Source organism: Colius striatus, chromosome 10, assembly GCF_028858725.1.
Source record: "Colius striatus isolate bColStr4 chromosome 10, bColStr4.1.hap1, whole genome shotgun sequence".
Taxonomy (NCBI): Eukaryota; Metazoa; Chordata; class Aves; order Coliiformes; family Coliidae; genus Colius; species Colius striatus.
Window position 1 is genome coordinate 34199878 of NC_084768.1, and position 21143 is coordinate 34221020.

A 21143-nucleotide genomic window follows, 5' to 3' on the forward strand; every position below is an offset into this window, starting at 1 on the left:
TGAGCTCCTTTTTACCCGTGTATCAGAACAAGAAACCTCACATTTATCCATGCAGAGATTTGCCAAAGATCTTTCATTAGTTCTGTGAAATTGTAGGATAGTGTTGTATTTATATGAAGTGAGCAATTTATATCTAAATGAGCCATCCAAATCCGAATGGCATAATCCTTAGTTATAAATTCTGTGAGTAGATCATAAGCATGGTAAAGGTGTCAACAGCAACATAAAAGCCTTGCAGGCATACATACTAATACTTTCTGTTGCTGACCTTTACTGATGCAGTTCTTTGCATGTCAGACAAATGCAAATGGTGAAGCACACAATTGTTGCAGCCTCAAAACCACATCTGTTTCTTCTTTCTTTGACTGCAGTGCTCTCCACCCTGGATTAAGTCCAGTATATTACTGTGGAACAAACACAGTGTCTTGAGTGTGGCATGGAGAGTGTTTCGAGTAGCGCAAAATGCCCGTCTCTGTCCTGTGTTAAATCATGTGGAACATCTTCCTTCAGAGATGCATAATTTAGGTTTTTTCCTTGTTCTGGGTTTTTCCCCCTTGTTTCCTAATTATCTTAGTATGTTTGAACATGCCCTCTTGATTCAGTGCAGCTAACATGTGTAGCAGTCTGATTCCTATAACTTGACATAAACCTTTGCTAAATCATGTTTCCAAAAACTGTTGCAATTAGAACTGGACTACAGTCCTCTCTGGACGACATAGTTTATCAAGGTTGTTCTTGATATGCAGTGCCTCAGATTCGTCACTGTCTATAATGTATGAGTTTGCCATTACAGATTAAAGCTGTTCAATTATTTTCCTTGCCCCACGCAGTAACGTTATCAATTGATGCTGTAATGATGTTGACCTTTTTGTCAATTTCTGTGTTTGATTTGGAATCCATGGTTAAGTCCAAGGTCACTTTCTGTACTTCTAGTGCTGAATTGGTTTTCTAGATCTAGTGTACCCTCAGCAAGTTCGCTGATGAAACCAACTGGGAGCACTGGCTGATTCCCCAGAGGCTGTGCTGCCATTCAGTGGGATCTCGACCAGCTGGAGAGTTGGGCAGAGAGGAACCTCATGAGATTCAACAAGGACAAGTGCAGAGTCCTGCATCTGGGAAGGAACAACCCCATGCACCAGTACAGGCTGGGGGTCGAACTGCTGAAGAGCAGCTCTGCAGAGAGAGACCTGGGAGTCCTGATTGATAATAAGCTGAATATGAGCCAGCAATGTGCCCTCGTGGCCAAGAAGGCCAATGGCATCCTGGGGTGCATCAAGAAGAGTGTGGGCAGCAGGTCAAGGGAGGTTCTTCTCCCCCTCTCCTCTGCCCTGGTGAGGCCTCATCTGGAGTCCTGTGTCCAGTCCTGGGCTCCTCAGCTCAAGAGGGACAGGGAAGTGCTGGAGAGAGCCCAGTGCAGGGCCACCAAGATGATCAGGGGACTGGAGCATCTTTCATATGAAGAAAGGCTGTGGGAACTGGGGCTGTTTAGTCTGGAGAAGAGGAGATTGAGGGGTGATCTTATTAACATTTATAAATATCTAAGGAGTGGGTGTCAGGAGGTTGGGACATCCCTTCTTTTCTATAGTAGATAGTAATAGGACAAGGGGTGATGGAACGAAGCTGGAACACAAAGAGTTCCACTTAAATATAAGAAAAAGCTCTTTCCCTGTTCAGGTGAGGGAGCCCTGGCACAGGCTGCCCAGAGGGGTTGTGGAGTCTCCTTCCTTGGAGGTCTTCAAGACCCGCCTGGACATGTTCCTATGTGACCTGATCTAGGTGACCCTGCTTCTGCAGAGGGGTTGGACTAGATGATCTCTAAAGGTCCCTTCCAACCCCTATCATTCTATGATTCTATTCTGTGATGATTCTATGATTTACACGTTCTTCCTTCTATCCTACTTCTGGAGAATTAAGTGCTTCATGGAATTACATAACCCGTTCCTCCCCGAGCACTTTTACAGTGTCAATGCACTGAACGCTGGGCAGATATATTCGTTTCATACATTTTCTTACATGCGTCTGGCTTTATCTGTTTTGAGTTAGCTCTTCCTTGAATAGTTATCACAAGAATAATTTCTTTCTTCTGACAGTAAGCAGAATAAATAATTTCAGTACTAATCCTTTTTTTTTGGCAATACAGATATTCACAGATACTTTTTAGCTTTTTGCCTGCAGAGCAGATCTTAGTTCATAGAGTATGTTTGCACTTGAAATAAACTAATCGCTAACATTTGCTCTGTAGAGTTTACTCACTGTTAATATATTGAATTTATGAGGAGCTACAGTAATGGAAAGATGGCATTATTTTCTATATTTGAAAGAAGAACTACTGTTAGGAAAGCACTGTGCATACACATACAGAATCTTGAAAGTAAGTCCACTCTTGGTTATTATAAGAATGCCACCTGAAACAAAAGCAGTACAATTATGTCTTCCAGCTTTCCGTCAAATGTGTTTGTGGGTCCAGTTATAATACAGTACTTCAGGTACATCTGAAAAGTGTGTGCTCAGCTGTAGCTCACCCAAACTGTCTTAAATATGATCTTGATCTTGTACAATGAGAAACCTCTCAAATTAAAAAGGCATTAAAGGAGTTGATTTTGTTATGGTAACAGTCTTTGTTCTTGAGCTGGAGCTGAGCTCAAGTTTTTCCCCCTCTTGGCTACGTTGCTCTGTGAATAATTTTATCATTGGTAGTGGTTTGACAGTACTGAAAATCTAGCTTTAGGACTCTTGCTACAGGATCTGAAGTTACAGTGATGATAGGGTACACAGTGCTGACCTGATACAAATGTGTTCTTTCAGCTTGAATAAACAGATAGATAAAAGGTTTTTTTCTGATGGAATAAAAGATTTTGGCATGCAATTGATGTTCACAGTATTCTCACTAATTTCTCATGGAGTTATTCATCTGTCTCAAAAACAGCACATGTTCTGGACCTAAAATGGAGAGGCTGGTTTAAACTTTCAGTTTGTGTTTGCTTTAGCCAAAGAACAAACTTGCTGTGTGACAAATCATTGTTCCTGTGATCCAGCACTGTGTGACTTGGCCTCAAGGAGTTCCCAAATTAATCGCAAGGAAAAGGAGATCCAGATCACACTAAAGAAAGTGATCTTGGTCAGTCTCGCCTCAATATTTGTACCTTTGATACAAACGAGTACTTTCCTATGAAGACTTTGGTATAACACCTGCCACTGTTTGCTCAGACATGTATTCCTCGCGTGTCTGGAGACAGAAGCAGGGATTGACATGGCTGCATCACTTTCTGACCAGTACTTTGATATAGTAAAAGCTTTGCTGTATAAAATTGCCTGTGTCCCTTCAGCATAACCTGTGGTAAACGTGAAGGCAATTTGTCTTTAGCACCTATTTGGTTTTTACAGCTGTAATTTATGGGAGAATCGTACTGCTCTGTTTGTATTGAAACTGAAGTGTATAACTGCTGAAACTGAGGAAGCTGAAGTAAAAATACAGCATGTTGAGAACTTTAAGCATATCGCACCTCAAGTTTGCTTACAGTGCCCTGTTAGTAGCACATGTGTTCACCATTTTTCAGATATGGTTATTTCTCTGTAAGTGGTGGAACCTGAATAAACAGGAAGCTACAAGAATGTTAGGAGTGGGTAGGATAGAAGCAGTATCCTTTTTCCTCTGTCTTCCCAGGCTGTGTTAATATGACACTGTTAAAGAAGTTCATCTGACTCATCTGTTTCTTGTCATTGGAGAACAGAACTATAAAAAGATGTGGAAGCACTCTATCTCTGTATTCCAGTTTATGACTAGGAAAAAGATTAACTTGGTATGGAAAATTTTTGATGTTTATTTAGTAGAGGATGGAATGGAAACAAAATGGGATTTACATGTGGGTTTTGTTCTTCTTTCAGAAATAGAAATGTAACTGGTTCAGGTTCTAGAAGGACTTTTCTGAATCTTTGCATAATGCCAGAGTTTCAAATCTAGTTTGTATTTGGAACTTTGTATGGGGCAAATGGTTGTTTTGGAGACTTTGCTCTTAATGAAATCAGTTACAATAGTTTTGGACCCAGTGACTGGCTTATGAGATTGTCAAAAGTACAACAATTTGCACTGGGATTTAAATGTAATGTCTAGTGCAGACAAACCACCTCCCTTAAAATTACTGCAAGTGGGAATATTTCAAATGCTAGCAAAAATTAAAAGCTTCTCAGCCATTTCTCAGGTCCTCTAGTGGGAACGATGCAAATGTGCTTGTAGCTCTGCTTTGGATGTCTAATGTTTTTCCGTTTGGATAGACTGAGGGAAGAACTAACTGTAGCACGTTATTTTAACCTTGCTACAGAGAACAATGTTTGTCTGGGCAGGTAATGTCAGATTATTACCATTGTAGATAGAGATTGTAGGAAGATGTGGAGGAAAAGGAACTCGTTTTCTCTGCTGTCTCTTGGACGTAACATGGTTCGCTGAACCTCTGTACTTGGGCCCTACCGCTTACACATGTTTATTCGAGTGCTTCATGAAGCATGTCTTTTAAATGACACTTCTCTTCATCTAGAGGAATGGGGACTTAATGAAGCATCTTGCCTGCAACCTGTTTAGACTCTTGTTTCTGCAAGTCATTTACCAGTCTGGCACACCATTATATGCATAGTTGTTATTTTCCTACTCAATGTCTGTCAATAGCTAGTGGCTCCAGAATACAGGGGGTCCTGTGCTAAATTCAAGTTTTGTGCTGTTCTTTGGCTCTAAGTTGCACCTCTGATTTAACTGAATCACTAGAATGAACACATATTCCTAGCAAAGTGAAAAATTACTCTTCTCTTATAGGGGTTCCCCCTTTTAGGTATGGGGAGTTTTTCCCTAATCACTCTGCGTCAGTTAAATAGCTTTAGCAAAGTGAAGCAATTTAAAATTTGTTGGTGTGGCGTAAATGTGGAGCAAAACTTACTATGGAGGGTTTAGGAAACATTTCCTCAAACTTATCTTGTTGGCATCCAGTTAAGCTGCCTTACTTAGTAGTATGTACAGGCCAGTGAAATTATATGGCACAGATAACTGAAAGTAGAACAGTGGGGCCTAGACAGCCTGCTGATGCTTTCTAGCTGTGAAATCTTGAGAATACTTTTCTGCTTCCTTCCAGTCTGCAGAAAAGATTCAGATTCCTCCCTCCATTTTATTCCTCACACATTCTTAAGGATGAGAGGTAATACCAAGAAGTATTAAGAGTTTTTGTTTCGGGAGAGTGGGTTTTTTTGGTCTCAGTTGGGTTGGGTTTTTTTTGATTGCTTGGGTGGGGGTTTTCTGCTTGAAATAGTGCTGAAAGTTCTTGAAAGTATTCTTGGAAGTTTAAGGACAGAAAATTGATTGCAAAGGTATTTGTTCCAACAAGTCAGACAGTTGCTTACTGTTTAAAAGACAGCTAGTAAAGTATGGATTGAAGATACATTCCTTGATGAGGAAACAGATGGTGTTACTCTCTCATACCTGATAGACAGATAAAGTTGGCCTGCAAACAGTGAGTTCTGCAAGCTGGCTTAGTTTACATTTGTCCAGGGTCTGCAGACAGCTGGCAAGGTGGCTTTACTGCTGCCAGTCCTTCACATGTCTGTGGGGAGTGGAAAGAAGGAAGCAAGAGAACTCCTGCAGACTCTGTTTCCTACTGTGTCCCTTGCGTTTCCTGCTCTGTGCTGCCTTGATTTGACCGAAGAGGGACAAGAAAGCGTTGCAGAAGCTTGTGTGCTGTGCTGTGGTTACTGTGAGTTGTCTAAGCATCATCTTTTAAAGGCCTTGGTTGCTCTTTGGTCTTGACAGCAAGCAGACAGCCTCCTCATAGATTCAGAAGCATTGCTAAAATATCCTCAGGCACTACTTTAGCTTCTGAGATTCTGGCTTCCAAAACTTTCATGGCTATTGCTGGTTCCCCAGCCTGTTCTATGCTTGATTCAGAAAGCTTTTGATGGCATGACCCAGGAGCTGAAACTTTGCAGAGGTTGCCGAGCCCATCTCAGTTTGCAGACATCATGGCTTGCTTTGGAAATACAGATAGAGTCTAATGCAAGCTGGGCTCACATTTCAGGTACTGGATTCTACATTTTGATGCATTGCAATAATGTTTTTTTTAAAAAAGTTCATTATGTACCACCTAAAGTCTTACTTTAAAGCGTTGTTAAGTTGTATACTTGTTTGAAATCTGTGGAACTATAGATAGATAGCTGTCATTTCCAGACATGGAAAGATTACTATAGTTCATTGTTGTCAGTAGCTATTGTGTGCAGTCAGGATGTCCTGGGGAAAGAGCGTGCACGGTTTAAAGTTGATGTTAAGTACATCAGCATTCCGGGGTAGTAAGGTAGAAGAAAGCTGTTTGTATTCTGATGAAATACTAATAGCTTGGACTAACCTCTTTTTAGGAGAAGTGGTAATTCTGAAAAATTTTAAATTGGTTATTCTGTTTGTGATGGATCCTGAAAAGAAAGGATTTCTCTGCTATATAAAGTGTAAAGCTTAGTAGAACTCTTTCTGGAACAGAAGGGCGAAGTGAAACAGACCAGCATTTCTTTAGGGAGAAACTGTCTCCTTAGCAAAGTGAAAGAAGTGTTTTTTCTCCGAAGGTAATGCAGTTAATGGATGTATGAATGTTTCAGTGGTAAGTGCTTTGAATGTACAGACAATTTTTATTGCTTCCTTTTAATTTTGAAACAGTTTGTGTTTCATAACAGCACTGAAATGATTTTTCCAGTCATTAGTGGCTGGTAATCAATAGATCTCGTAGTAGCTGTTGTTGTTTAATGATTTGGAGTGCAAAGTTTAGGTTTATAGGCAGTGTTATCTCTGGAAAGGTGTAGTTTTCAACTAACCTGAATTTTCAAAAATAAATAAATCTACTGCTATTTACAAAACAGAGCTTTGTTTGATTTGTGTTTTTTAAATTATCATTTGCAGAGCTTTGAGTCCCCTTTCAAGTAAAAGTGCCAGAGACAATTTTCTCTTGTGTAATTACAAAGTGTAGAAAAAGGAAAATATAGGAGAAGCCTTAATCCAGCAGTGAACTGTGACAACAGACTTAATACTTTTGTGATATGTGATGATTTTTTTTTTCTGCAGGCTTATTACAACACATTCTTCCAGATCTGCAAGCAATTGTGAAAATAGCCAATAAGAAGAATACATATCTTCTGTAATAGCTTTGTAGAGAAATAGTTGTATTAAAATGTTTTTCAGGCCTGATGTTTTGCTCAGTAAAAAGGAATGGATTCAGCTGTGTTAATTTACAGGTTAAAAACTTTTCCTTTCACAAAGGAAGTCTAATGGGGGAGCAGATTATTGTACTTTCTTTGTTTGTTACCCATTAGTGTTCAGGCACCTGGCAGGAAGTTTGAATACTTCTTAAGATTAAGGTCTGTTACTTCAATTTGCAAGAAAATGTGTCTACAATGAGCAATATTTTAACATGATTTAACTTTTGCTGCTTCTAGGTATCATTACAGTCCATTATTTCCATATTTGTACCTGAAATCTAAGGAGGATATGTTAATTAACATTGTCACAGGTCTTGCAAAAAGTGGTGAATGGGGTGAATAGCTGTCTGTATATCACTGCAGTATCTCTGAAACAGATGAGCATGAGGGTAGCTTGGGCATCTAGATAATAGTGCATCGCTTTAAAAAACTAAACCTTTCAATAAATACCTACTAATGTGAAATTGTCACTTCTTGGACCATGAGGTTAGGAAAACTTCCATCCAGAGGGCTCAGCTTTGGTGCAAAGGGAGTGCATATGTTTTCTTCACAAAAAAATTCCCAGTCACTACTAGTTGAGTTGGAAACAGACAAAAATGGTTGTGCCTTTTGCGTTCTCCATTCTCTCACCTTTGTCCTGTAGTTGTTAGCAGAAACTCTGGATGAACAATTCTTTTTGTTTCATTATTCCAGTTTGTCATAGAAGAATAAAGTAGATAAATATTTGTCTTGATCAGCAGCTTAAACCAGCTAGTTTGTACAGGAGCTCTCTTCTTCCTGTTTTGGAACATCAACAATTATACTGAAATTCTTCCACACTTCTGATAGGCAAACCTGAGGGACTTTTGCCAGACTAAAGAGCTGATAATTAAAGGGTTGTGCAATGGATGCTACCTATTAATAGCTTTCTATTTGTACTCAAGCAAGAAATCCCATGTAGGGGATGAGTGCATGGGATTCTATACAGATGGGGAATAGGCTGTGACACCCACATAAACTACTGCTCCTGTTCTGAATTCTGAAATTTCTACCCAGAAAAGAAACGATTATTCCAATATTTGGCTGTGTGTGGAAGCTGCTTTGTGTTGTTGCTGCTCTCTAATTTTTACTCTTGCTGGTAACTGACTGCTTTTCTCTTCCTTCTCATCTTACCATCGTGTTCCCACACAAAGCTGCTTCTTAGGTGGGAAGATACAGGAAGTGAAAAAGCAGTCTAATTGGATTGTGGAAAGGATCTAAATTGTGATACTTTCTTGCTCATATTCTTTAAAACTGTATTTTTTTCACTTGTTCAGAAAAGCATCATGGTGCATGTTCTGTAGGAGATGTATGTGAAATTTGTCTTTAGGCCTAGTAAACTTGCTTGCTTGACACCCCCTCTGACCCTTTGGTTTTAATTTCTTTCCCAAGCGGTGAACTTCAAAGAAGTTAACGAAGAAAACAAGAGAGAACTCTTCAGTGAAATATTCTCTTCTATTGAAACATTGGCATTCACCTTTGGAAACGTGTAAGTTAGAATCTGGGAATTTTTGAAGATCTTGGTGGAACCGAATCAAATTAAGATTAAACAGCAGCAGAAACATCAGTTTTCTTTTGGACAAATATTAGCTGATAAACTAATTTAAGTTAACCCTATCTAGAGCAATTTTGCTGCTTTGATTGAGGTGTTGATTTGGAGTTTTTTTTGTCTTAACAAGGAAGACTGTGATGACAAAGAACCTGCAAGGAGTATGAGACTACTTCTAAAACTTGTTTGCACAACTTTTAAAGGATATTGGAAATACTATCTGAGTTCTCAGTGATCTGAAATTGCTTGATGAGGTAAAGTAATGAAGTAACACAATCTTTTGTTTTTCTGGCAGTGTTTCGGACTTCCTTATGGGAGATGTAGACAATGGCTCGTCATTGGGACTTCCTGTATCTCAGAGGAGTCGGGTAGGCTAAGCGTGTTCTCCTAGAGTGTGGAAGGGTGTCTTTTAGAAATGTTCATTTCCACTGAAACTCTGCATCATGAGAGTGGGAAACCCATGAAAAAAATGCATTCAAAGTTTCAGATGCTCGAATGTGTTCTCAGTTCTAAGTGCCAGTGATGACTTGATGGGGTTAGCACATATATGTGTAAATGATAACCTGCTGTAATTGTAATTGGTATTTGTATAGTAAGTGAAATACCAGTAAGATTCTTGAATAATTTGCTTGCTGTTGTGGTTGGAATAGACCTGAGAGACCTAGAAGCTAAAGGTTTAATGATATCTTTTTGGCTTTTAAAGACTAATATTCAGTACAAAATAGCCTTTTCTTCTTCCAGAGCCCAGATTGTACTGTAGCTGTTTCAACAACAATTCATTAAGAGAACTGAACTACCAACTTATAGGTAGCCAAAGAAAAACAGTACTGTTTTAAACTCCCCTTTAGACACTTGGAAGGTGAGATGAAAAAAAATGCTCCGTACCAAATTCTGTCCTGAATTTTTGTTTATCTAGAAGACTTTCAAGTAATTCAAGTCAAATTAGAAGTTAATGCAAGGAAAATGCAGTTTGTAACTGGTGTGTATGACAGGCTAAGTTGTAGCAAGGTTTAAAACTTTGAGGGTTTTTAAAAGGCTTTGTTAGACCAGCTTAAGGCTTAGCATTCCTTCACACAAACTTGATCATAGAAGTGCAGTGCAGCTACAGCTGAGAAGTAGTCTTTTTAAGTGCTCACTGTGTTTGTTAGCACTCGTGAGAAGTATGAATGATCACAGAAGCTCTTGCTTCTGTAGCTGCTATGAAGCTCATGTTTGTGAACAACATGGAGGGGGAAGGAGGCTGCTCAGAAAACTTATTCCATCAGACTTGAAATCAGAGGATTAGATTGTTGATAAAAAGTGTGAAATAAAGTATCATAGAAGCTAGCATTTCATGTAACTTAAATGAGACGAATTGAATGATATTTCAGCTAACTGGTTCACCAGCAGAAAAAGGTGATGAATTTGCCAACATTTTGATCTTGTAATGGCTTTGTAATGCCGAAATCTGTTCCTGTGGAATGAGATGGTCATATTATTTTATTGTAAAGTGAAATTTGTGGCTAAAAGATCAGTCTTCTGAACACTGGAGTGGAGGGAAGACCAAGGGGAAATTAGAATATAGTGAAATGAAGAGGTAATTCTGTTCTAGATGCTCCCGAAGTCATCAACTCACACTTAAAATCCCCTTTTTTGTAGTGTCACGTCCTTTTCCTAATGTGGAAATTTTGGAGCAAGTCGGATAACATGGTTTGATTTCTTGGAAATCTGTCTTAAATATCAGTGCATTTTCATGCAAATAGATACGTGTTTAACAGATGAAGCATTTCAATTTGATTTGCAGTTCAGAGAGCAGTTTGGAGGCCAGCTACGAGTTGAGTGTTAGGAGAAGTTAAATAAAAAATATTTAAGTAGCTCTATTAACTTCTTTTTCCTGTAGATGAGTACATTCAGTGGTTGAATATAGCAGCTAGCTCTATCTTAAAATGATTAGAGCATAGTATTTTGTCAGAACTTAACATGTAAATGCTTTGAGGGTTAATTAAGGAGAGAGACTTTAATTGCCTGTTAAGATAGGGACCTCCCTAACTAAGCAGTTGAGGATTGCTCTAAGTTGGGGGATGGGGGGAAGCTGATCTTGCTTCTCTTGACTGCAGGGGAGCCCTCATTCTTTAATTCAGGCATTCCACTTGTATATGATGCATATACCCCCTCTTAGCAAATGCAATTGTTCTCATTTTAGCCCATGTAGTACAACCAGAAGTACAAGGTGGAAGCAAAGATATTTCTTAATTAAAAACAGAAGAGCTTTAGAGTATATTGAAGGAGATAGACATGTCTGACCTTTCATTACTCGGAGGTTACATTACAGGTCTGAGAGCGTAATAAAGGAGGAGGATAACATTTTCAAAATGCGTGCAGAGATTTGCCTCTGTCAGAGTGAGAGTTCTTGGGTAATGGGAGGAAAAAAGGCAGAAGAGACTGGTTAAAGTTGAGAAGTGAAATCCATCGATAAATTGAGTGCTTTTTTTTGTTTTGGATTTTTTTGTAGTATAGATAGTTTCCTTGGAGGATGAGTCATTGAATGCTTGAGGGGACAAGCTGCATGGGTCGAGTTCTGATGAGAAGTTTTGTGACACAAGTAGAAGTAGTTGTCCACGTGCTGGCTTTTCAAATGTGATATTGTGTATTTGCAGTGGGGTGAATGTAGATGGATGAATGAGCATTGATTAGCTACCCTAACTAGTCTGCTTGCCTGTATTACTGGAAAGGAGTGAAGAGTTCTTGGAACTGAAATAATTTAGGTCTCAAAAAACAGTAAATAATTTTTAGGACCAGAACTTATACGAGCCTCCTGAGTTAAGAAGCAGAAAAAAAACCTCATACTTAATTTGATTTGTTCTTCCCTAACAACTGTATGTCACATCAAAATCTACTTGAACTCAGTAATAAATTGTACCCAAATCAGAACTAAATCTAGGAACGTTCAGGATTTCTGTGCAACCAAAGATTGATCCATCTCTCAACTGGGATTTTATCATTTGGTTGACAGATATCTTTGGATGGATTTCCCACCTGTTCTGTAAATAAACATCCATCTTACTGAAACTTTTTTTTTTAACAGAAATTGTACTTGTATTTCACTTTCTTAGGAATAGCACTGTTCTTTAGACTGTAGTTTTAGTCTGTTCAGTGTAGTTGATGATTGACACCTTGCATGTTTTGGTATATGGAAAAGCTACATAATTATTGTTGAGGGATTTTTGTGTGATCTATGATCAGTTTCCACTTACATGAAAGAAAAAAGAATGAAGGAGAACTACTTATATATTGTTGTTGTTCTCCATTTTAGCTTTAAGACGGAAAATACAACAGCACCAAGATCTAAATAATGCAAACAAACTGTTCTTTAAAGCTTAAGGCCACTTTGCAGCTATTTCTTGACCTTCATTAAGCCTTAGATGGGAGGCAGTTACAGTACAGTTTGTTGCTATATCTGAGGAAAAAAAGAAAGCAGCACATGATGCCATTTATTTGTTAGCTGGCCAGTTCTAGTGAGAACTTCTCTTTGCTAACTTAATGTTTTGTTTCTCATATACCAGTCTTTTGAGAATCTTTCTGTGGAGTCTGGGGGTTCACTTCATGAAAGGGATGATATTCAAGGTAGGTCATTCTGTATGAGTGTTTTCATCTTCTAAAATAAGTTACGTGGTCACATTTTACACCTTTGCTGCCATTAAAACTTCAAGTGTTAAAATATTGCTACTGCAGAAGTTTTATGGATTTATGAATAACCAACATGGGTTGCTTTTCAGGGGAAAAAAGAACCAAGGCCCAAAGCACTTCTGCATGTCATCATATGATTGGTGCTTTGTTTTGGGTCACTTTCTTTAAGAAAGTTATGCTGACCATATGACTACTCTAGATAAAATACTGTGACCCTTTAATTTGTTCTGAAATCTCTGTCAGTCCTGTTTAGAGTCAACTAGCATTAAAAGACCAACTCAAGATCAGAGCCGCTTAACCGTTCACAGTTGGCTAATACTGGCTTTGCTCTCAGTGTGCGGCCGTGTCTCAAATTCATTACTTTGTGTTTGGTACTTTATTTTCAGGACATCTTCAAGCAGAGGAGGTTGATAGCATGCTCCTGAGAAATGACAGTGGAATTGAATCAGCTTTGTCCTATGCTAAAGCGTGGTCAAAATATGCCAAGGATGTAGTTGCATGGGTAGAAAAAAAGCTTAGCTTGGGTGAGTGGCTCTTTCTGGCATTTAATCAGCTTTGTCATGATGAAATTAAATAGGTTGTCAGGCCTCTGTTCTTCAGACTGTCAATAATGTGATTTCTAAATTAGTAGTTGTTCTGCTGAACAGAACTATCATGCATTTCCTATAATTAAAAGCCTTTAACAAAGCAAAGGTGTTCCCCCCTGTAGCCTATCTGGTAGAAGAAGAATGTAAAAAGCATTTAGCAAGTGGTACAACTGCTAATGTAAACAGTAACTGTGAAATTCTTTTTAACAGAAGTGGAATGTGCTAAAAGCTTAGCAAGAATGGCTGAAACTGCTAAAGCTCTTGTTGGACATCAGGTGAGTGTATCTTAGGGGCTTGATGTTAAAGTCTTAAGCACGTTTCAGATGCCTTGCTCAGAAGATAAACTTTGGGAATGTTGAGGACCAGATTTCTAAGTTGATACAGCATTGATTTTTATACTGTAAATCACTGGTTAAAAGATCTACTGGATTTTATGTCTTCCCATCTCCTGTGGAAAGTTGGATATATAAAGTTATTTTTGTTGAAAGTGCAGAATAGCCGTATAGTTTTCACAATATGTTTTTTCTGTCTAATATCTTCTGTGATTTGTTATTTTGACTTGTAGTCTTCTTTCTCAGAGTGTTTTCTTAGGAAAATGTACCTGAGAAATCAGTAGCTTTTTACATTCATACCTTCCACACTTATATAAATTCCTCATTTAGACGTTTAGAATGTCAGCATGCCTTTACCTTACCAAGAACATTAATGTTTTGTTGTGTATAATTTTAGGATTATATGCCATTCCAATCAATATTCATTAATGCTTTTCAAAATGATATTGAGAACAATCAACTTTGGCAACAAACAGCTGCTGCCCTCCAGTCTAACAAATTTGTGCAGGTAAGTTTAAAGACCAAGGTCTTGTTTGGGATGTTTTAAAGTTTTGACAGCACAGATTCCTCTAAATAACTCACTTGCTGTCTATAAGACTTTTATGTACTCTATTAATGTTTCTTATCTAGCCTCTTCTCGGAAGGAAAAATGAATTGGATAGACAAAGGAAAGACATCAAGGAGCTTTGGCAGCGAGAACAGAAGAAAATGGTTGGTATTTCTTTCATATTTAACAGTGTTCTATCTAAAATTCTTCAAAAGGACAAAACTTTCAAGCTAGGCTGTTATGCACTTAAATCCATGTGGAGAATATATAGGACTTATTTGATGTAGAATGTAACTTTCAATTTTGTGCCACTTGTATTTGTAGAAGATGATCTTTCTATGGCCATGTACTTCAAACCTGTGCAAAGCAGCTTTTCTAAATGTCACATTAAATAACTGGAAAATTAACATTATTTTCCTCTTTTTTTGTTGCATTCTGCAGCAAGAGCTGGAAGCTGCTCTAAGAAAAGCAAAGTTGCTATGTACACAGCGTCAAGATGACTATGAAAAAGCAAAATCGTGCACTGCTCGTGCTGAGGAGGAACATCTTAGCTCGAGTGGAAGCTTTGTGAAAGATTTCAACAAGCAACTGGAGAAAAAACGAAAGCTAGAGGAGGAAGCTCTACAAAAAGTAAGTAATTTTGTTCCATGCTTTTCAAGTTAAACCCTCACTGTTTTCACTCGTGCTTTTGCAGTGGGAACATTTAAGCAAGCCCTCTGTCCATAATCTTAATTCTAATCATGCTGTGTTTTTTCAGACTTTTATCCTAAATGAGAATCTCCATTAATAACAATCTTACATGTGAGGGATTTTTTTTTTTTCCCCCTAGTATCAAGGCCTGTAGTCCCCCAAATCTTTATACTTGTGTTTTCTCTAGGCTGAAGAGGCCAATGAACACTATAAAGCAAGCATGGCAGAGGTTGAAGAAAAGAGAAGTGATTTGGAAAGCTTTAAAAGTGATGTCCTAACACAGATTCGGGAGCTTATTTACCAGTGTGATCTTACTCTTAAAGCTGTAAGCATGTGTTTAAAATACATTTGGCTGAGATATATAAATATTTTAAGCAAAGAAAACACCCCATCTATAGTGTTAATGGCTTAAAATAGCTTTCAAAGGAAAGAGATAAAGCTAATAGAAAGCGGGAAAAGTTTTAATATGTTCGTGGTGTTCTCTTTCTGCTGGGAATTTAAAAGAGGAGAGGAAGATATATGTGTTTTGAATATTTCTTGATTTGTTTTTTTTAATGGGTTGTTGCCTTGTGAGAAGCCTGACTAGACAGTTCTTGTAAAATCTGTCTAAGAATATTGATGATAGTAGTGTTACTCTGTCACTTAAGAGTACAGCTCCCACTGCCGTTGTTTTCGTTATTGCATTAATAAAGATGTTTGACTCAAGCACAGAAGGGACATTAACACACTGCAGCATGGAGCCTGCTAATCTTGATGACAGTCACAACTACTACAGGATCCATTGCATGGAATTCAATTAATGAATGTAATGATATATTAATGGACATAAATAAGCAAATTATTGTCAAAACATTATATCTACGCACACAGTTTTAAGTTTATTAAGAGAGCATTATGCCAATAGATGTGTACTTTTTTAGATGAAACAGACAATTTAATGCTGGGTTGGGAATGGAAAGTAAAAAACCCAACGCAGGTACCCCTCCCTGAGCAACCTGAAAACCAGCCCCCAAGAACAGGAGGAAGCTTAGAGAAACTCGTCAGATCAGGTGTATCTAAATTGTGAACTACTTTGCAACCCCAAAGCTGAAGAAGCAGCCATGCAATGTTATATTCCCTGGTCTCTCTCTGCCTTGTGTTAAATATTTTGGAGATTTTTATGACATTTAGCAAAGAAAGCGTTCAGTAAATCTGTGTTCTGTTGGGACAAGGAGTTTTGTCCATTTGTTCTCTTAAGGTGATGTGGAGCTCATCTGGGTTTTGAACTCCTAGCTTCTTCATCATTGTTGTAGTGGCTAAAATGTTCTTGAGTGTGAAAAATACCTTTTTGTTGGGGGGGAAAAAAAAACCTTGCTGCTGATCTCAATCAACCAAAAGTGGGAAGCCATTGAAATTGACTTTGCTACCTGAAGAATCTGGTGATCCAGAGAGGAGTACTAGTGTGTACGGTACAGATGAGGTTTTTGTAGTTGACTTGCAGGACTTTTGCACAAAGTCCATCCCTACAAATGTTGCTATTTTTAGAATAATTTTTTTTCCCAAGTTTTTCTGTTTAAATGTTGGGGTTTTTTTCTGTTGGGGTATTAAATTGGATTGAGCAAAGTATAAGTACAGTGTCTACAAATACTGACTTTTTTTTTTTTCTCCAAACAGGCAACAGTTAACCTGTTCCAGCTGCAGCATGCTCAGGTTGTGGCTCTTCCAGTTAACTGTCAGTCTCTCTGTGAGAGTGCCAAACTCTATGACCCTGGTCAGCAGTATTCAGAGTTTGTGAAAAGTTTGCCAAAGGAAGGTGTTCATATTGAACCGGGTTCTTTTGAGACCCAGAATTCCCAGGCTGATGGGTGAGTCCTACGCATTTGCTTGGCTTAAAATTAAATGCTAGGCACATGTGTCTAATAGTAAACAAATATTTTTTTGAGGAATTAAATGAATCCTGATCTTTCACCAGGCTTATATTTTGGTAGATTATATATAAAGCTGATGTAAAAACCTGACCTGAAATTCCAGTCATTTTGTGCAAAGACTTACTAAAACATTGGCAATTGTGCAAGAAAGAATTTAATCGTCTTTTAATGTAGATACCGGTCAATATCAAAAATGCCAGTTTTGAACTCTGCAGTGTGGTGGGGCTGAGGTATCTGGTAATCAGTTTTAAAAGCCTGAAGAGAGAGTTTTCCTCTTCTGGGGGCCTTGCTGCTCTAGTACCTTCTTTTATATTGTTTACGTTTGGCAGCTTTTTGGCAGGAAGTGTGGCTCAGTTTCTGTCTCGTGCTACATGACTAAAAAAAGCCTAGAATCTGTATGTCCCTATAGCTTATTTTTCTTCCAGCCTGTGTGAAATGGCAGTTTTTACTGTTAATCTTCTAAAGATACAGCTATGTGGAGGTAAAGACACGTCCTAGTGTTAGAATGCCAAATCCTTTCTTGCCTTATTGTAAAGCACTCATGTCGCCAGAATATCCAGTCTATGTGTTTCACAGTTCTACAGGAAGGTGTCGTCATCACCGGCTTTTAAAAGGAAACTAAATACAAAAACACCTAAGCTTGAGTCAGACTTCTACCGACAAAAGCCAGGAAATTCAAAGTTGAAGCTGAGATTCTTAGTTCTTGTCTGTAACCTTCCTGCCTTTTAAGACTGATTTAGGCTATGCTTATAAATTTTGACTTAGGATGATTTAACTATGCAGCTCCCTGAGAAACTGATGAGCATGAACTCTGTGCTTTCCTAACTACTTGCTGCTTAAGATGTATAGGAGTGTGTTTTTTCTCCTCCCATCTCCTTATGTTTTGTTTTCTTTCATATGGCCAGATGATCCTTCATGTACTGAAAGTGATCATTTTGTCCTTTTGGTCTGCTTTTATGTAAGGGACAGTAGCTTGGACAAATACAAATTTTAATGCATTGAAGTCTTCAGCTGGATAGAGTAGAGCTGATTAAGGAACAGTTTCCTGACTGCTAAATTTGACTAGTAGGCCATTTTGTCCACAGGGTGCTTCAGTGTTTTATGTTTAATTAATATTATCAGTTTTCTGTCCTTATCACGAGAGCAGATTTTCACAGTGGGCTGACTGTAAGTCTCTGATGGCTTCAATGTATTTTATGTGCTTTTAAAAAAGCACAGCATTTCAAGACCTGTATGTCTATAGGTGAATAGTCCTGATGGCTGAGAAGAGAATCTGTTGGAGGAATGCATGAAAGTAGGATGCAATAACATCTGAACAATTCTGATCTTCAGATTACCAGATTTACAGGTTTTTTGTTTTTTTCCCAACGTCTCCAAAATAACAGCCGTAATACCTTGCAGAGATGTAGAAAAACTGTTTTACAGGGCAGTGGGGAAGGAACCTAGGGAAATTGCCTATATTTAATTTTAAAAAATGAAATTACCACATGTCTCTTTTTGTTTGTTTTGTTTTAATTTGGGCTTTAGTAATTGCATGTCAAATATGTATGTTCATGAGCAGGGACTGAAAGAAAACAACACAATGCTTTTCATTTAATTCTGTCTTTGTTAGTCTTCAAATTGCTTTCTTCTTTCCAAAGGGTTTTTAATAAGCAGTCAACCAACAATGTCCATATGTCACATGGTAACTTATCCCAGTGTTCAGGAGATTTTCCTGTTCGGACATTAGATGATGTGGGAAGCCCAGTTTCTCATCGCTCACAGAAGATTGGAGACAAAAGGTCTTCCAGCAGCACAGATATCCAAGGTGGTTCTGTATTGCACGTTCAGTTTGGTCTCTAAATAAAAATAGCGGGGGAAAAAAAAAATGAGTGCTTGCTCTCTCACTGTCAGAAATGTGGCACTGAAGGAGTTAAAAATGTGGGGGGTCTTTTTCAAGTTCAAAGCCTATAAAAAATTATGGGCTTGAGTGTAAGGACGAATGAAAAACTGTCTGTCTATATATCTAGGCTCTTTGACAGGAGAGGTGAGACAATTCAAACAGCAAGTACTGTCAAGCTCAGTGTACTAAACTGTTTCAATTAACTTCAGCAATTTTAAGCCTATTGTTTTCATAAATACTACACTGATTTCAACTCTCTTGCCAAAACACGTGTCAAGTTTCTGAAATTAATTTCCTTATATCCTGAGCCTTTTACAGGAATATATGCTGGGGGTTTTCTCACTATATTGTACGTTAGTGTAACTTCTGCAGTGTTTTCCTGTTGTGAATGTAATCATGGTTATTTAAACAAAAATAATGTGATTTTTGTCTCTGATGTTGGGAATCTGTGGATATTCTTTCCAAAAGCAATACGAGGGCCACCACCATTCAGGTCATGGTCAGTTGGTAACCAGAGTGGAGGGATGTGCAGCGATTCTGAAAGTGCAGGGGGAAGCAGCGAGTCGCGGTCTATGGATTCACCATCTGCTAGCCCAGGTACAGCTACAGTTACTGGTCTGCTAATTTGAAGTCTTGTCTTGGGGTTGTTTTATGTTAATGAAGACATCCTTGTTAGTTTAGCAAGTGTTGGACAAAGCCTAAAATGAGAATGAGCCATTGGGTGGAACTTATACTGATAGTATCCTGAAAATTCTTCTCATCTGCCAGGGGATTTTAAGAGACGACTTCCCCGAACACCTTCCACTGGTACTATGTCATCTGCAGATGATCTTGATGAAAGAGAGCCACCATCTCCTTCAGACTGTGGTAATGTTATTTCCATATGTGAAGTCCCCAGAAGGTGCTTTTTGCTGTACAGTGTAGCTTTCCTTTAATATGCTTTAGAAAAGTCTGTGAACAAGGCTGTGACTGCAGGCAGCATCAATTTGCGATACAGTATGCGTCCACTGGAGGTTGACAGATGAAGAATAATGTTCAGGTCGTAATGAAGTGGTGCAGAATTGTCTTCATACATTCAGATTAACTCTGTGGGCAGCCTTTGAATGTTACTAAGTGTCTACACCCTCCTGAAGGAAACATAAACAATACACTTACGATTTCCTCCAGACATTTGTGTTCCAAATTAGCTGCATGGCGCTGTGGAACAGGTGATCTTTTCTAAACTTTGAAGGGAAATGGCAGTTACAGGAGTTGGTAATGACAAACTGAATATTACCCTTTTCAGCTTAGATAAGCAAGTTTGGCACTGTCTGTCCCAGATCTGACCAGACCGTTTCTAACTTTCAAATAAGTTTTGACTGCTTAAAGACAATGTTGCCACAGGTACTGAAACCCGAGTAACCAGATTATCAAAATGATTCTGTAGTTAGTCTGCAGTACTAACAAACTAGTTCTGAGATACTTGTGGTACTTCCTCTGTAAGGCCTTTAGGAAATTATTCGGTTAGTCCTTATATCCTAAATCTATGCTTTGCCTTCCAGGAATGAGCCTGTGGTTAACAATATAAGTTTATATCCAGGTTTAAAGCATGTCAGCATGCTAATGAATGCAGACTTTCACTTGGAGTCATATTGTTTAATCAATACTTGAGCTTTTAAGAAGCTTTTAAATATTTCAGAGACACTACAGCCTAAAACACGTCATCTTTCATCCTCTAGTGCAGGATTCTGAGATCCGTCAAATTAAACTTTAACAAACTGTTTGAACTGCAGAGCATTGGAATTCAATGTCCTGACGTTTGCATGTGCCACTAATACAGGAGAAAACCAAAAGACTTAAAAATGCAAACCTGATTGTTTGGTTCCACTTTGATGTAAGAATATTTGATAGTTAATGTCTGTTATGTGAACTGGAACGTTGTTTCCTTGTGATTGAGACAGTTTTGATTGCTTTGATAGCTGCTGTTACTGACAGAATTCTGTGTCCTGAGGCACGGTTCTAAAAAGTGATAATAAATACCCTATTCCAATAGGAGATACTAAAATGACTGTAACAGAGACATTCTCTCCAGGTTTAAATGATCTGACATCTGAAACTGCAAATTCTCCAGGACCTTTTAGAAACGCTAATATGTCCAAAGCAGCACAAACACACAAACTCCGGAAGCTGAGAGCTCCATCTAAATGCAGAGAATGTGACAGCTTAGTGGTATTTCACGGAGCTGAATGTGAGGAGGTAAGCTGCAGAGTAGCTTAAATCGCTGCTTGGGATGGATGTGGAGTCGGGAGTTTTGGAAACTTGCATTAACTCAAAGCAAAAACACAACAGACTGATAACTCTTTCGTTTTGCTCACACATGAGATGACAAATAACAGAGATATCTCTTACGGTGTCAAATCGTATCAAACCATGTGCTTTTCTTTCCTCCTCGGCAGTGTTCACTTGCATGCCATAAAAAATGTTTAGAGACTTTAGCTATTCAATGTGGGCACAAAAAACTTCATGGAAGGCTTCACTTATTTGGAGTGGAATTTGCCCAAGCTGCTAAAAATGCTCCTGATGGCGTTCCTTTCATCATCAAAAAGTGTACATCAGAAATTGAAAGCAGAGCACTGAATGTCAAGGTGTGTATGCTCAAGTTGTAAAAATTCAGTATGAACAATCTTCTTTTTAAAGTTACCTTTGCAGATGCTAATGCTGTGCTGTTGATCTCTGTGGTTTGCACTTGCCTCTCAAATTAAAATAGAATC

The 21143-nt window shown here is 38.4% G+C and overlaps 1 protein-coding gene across 7 annotated transcripts in view; it reads left to right on the forward strand.

Annotated features, from left to right (window-relative positions):
- ARHGAP29 (Rho GTPase activating protein 29) overlaps positions 1 to 21143 on the forward strand; it is a 51283-nt gene that overhangs the window by 25768 nt on the left and 4372 nt on the right. For 2 of the 7 annotated variants that reach the window (XM_062003515.1, XM_062003516.1), the window contains exons 4-18: positions 8626 to 8722; positions 9078 to 9150; positions 12325 to 12385; positions 12835 to 12972; positions 13246 to 13310; positions 13765 to 13875; positions 13998 to 14078; positions 14356 to 14544; positions 14792 to 14929; positions 16258 to 16448; positions 18152 to 18321; positions 18862 to 18990; positions 19162 to 19260; positions 20465 to 20628; positions 20829 to 21017. In XM_062003515.1, the coding sequence (XP_061859499.1) occupies positions 8626 to 8722; positions 9078 to 9150; positions 12325 to 12385; positions 12835 to 12972; positions 13246 to 13310; positions 13765 to 13875; positions 13998 to 14078; positions 14356 to 14544; positions 14792 to 14929; positions 16258 to 16448; positions 18152 to 18321; positions 18862 to 18990; positions 19162 to 19260; positions 20465 to 20628; positions 20829 to 21017 (1895 nt within the window). Of the gene's footprint in view, positions 1 to 6326; positions 6624 to 7111; positions 7252 to 8625; positions 8723 to 9077; positions 9151 to 12324; positions 12386 to 12834; positions 12973 to 13245; positions 13311 to 13764; positions 13876 to 13997; positions 14079 to 14355; positions 14545 to 14791; positions 14930 to 16257; positions 16449 to 18151; positions 18322 to 18861; positions 18991 to 19161; positions 19261 to 20464; positions 20629 to 20828; positions 21018 to 21143 lie in introns of those variants that run through there. The other 5 variants (XM_062003519.1, XM_062003520.1, XM_062003521.1 and 2 more) reach the window with 5 other exon arrangements.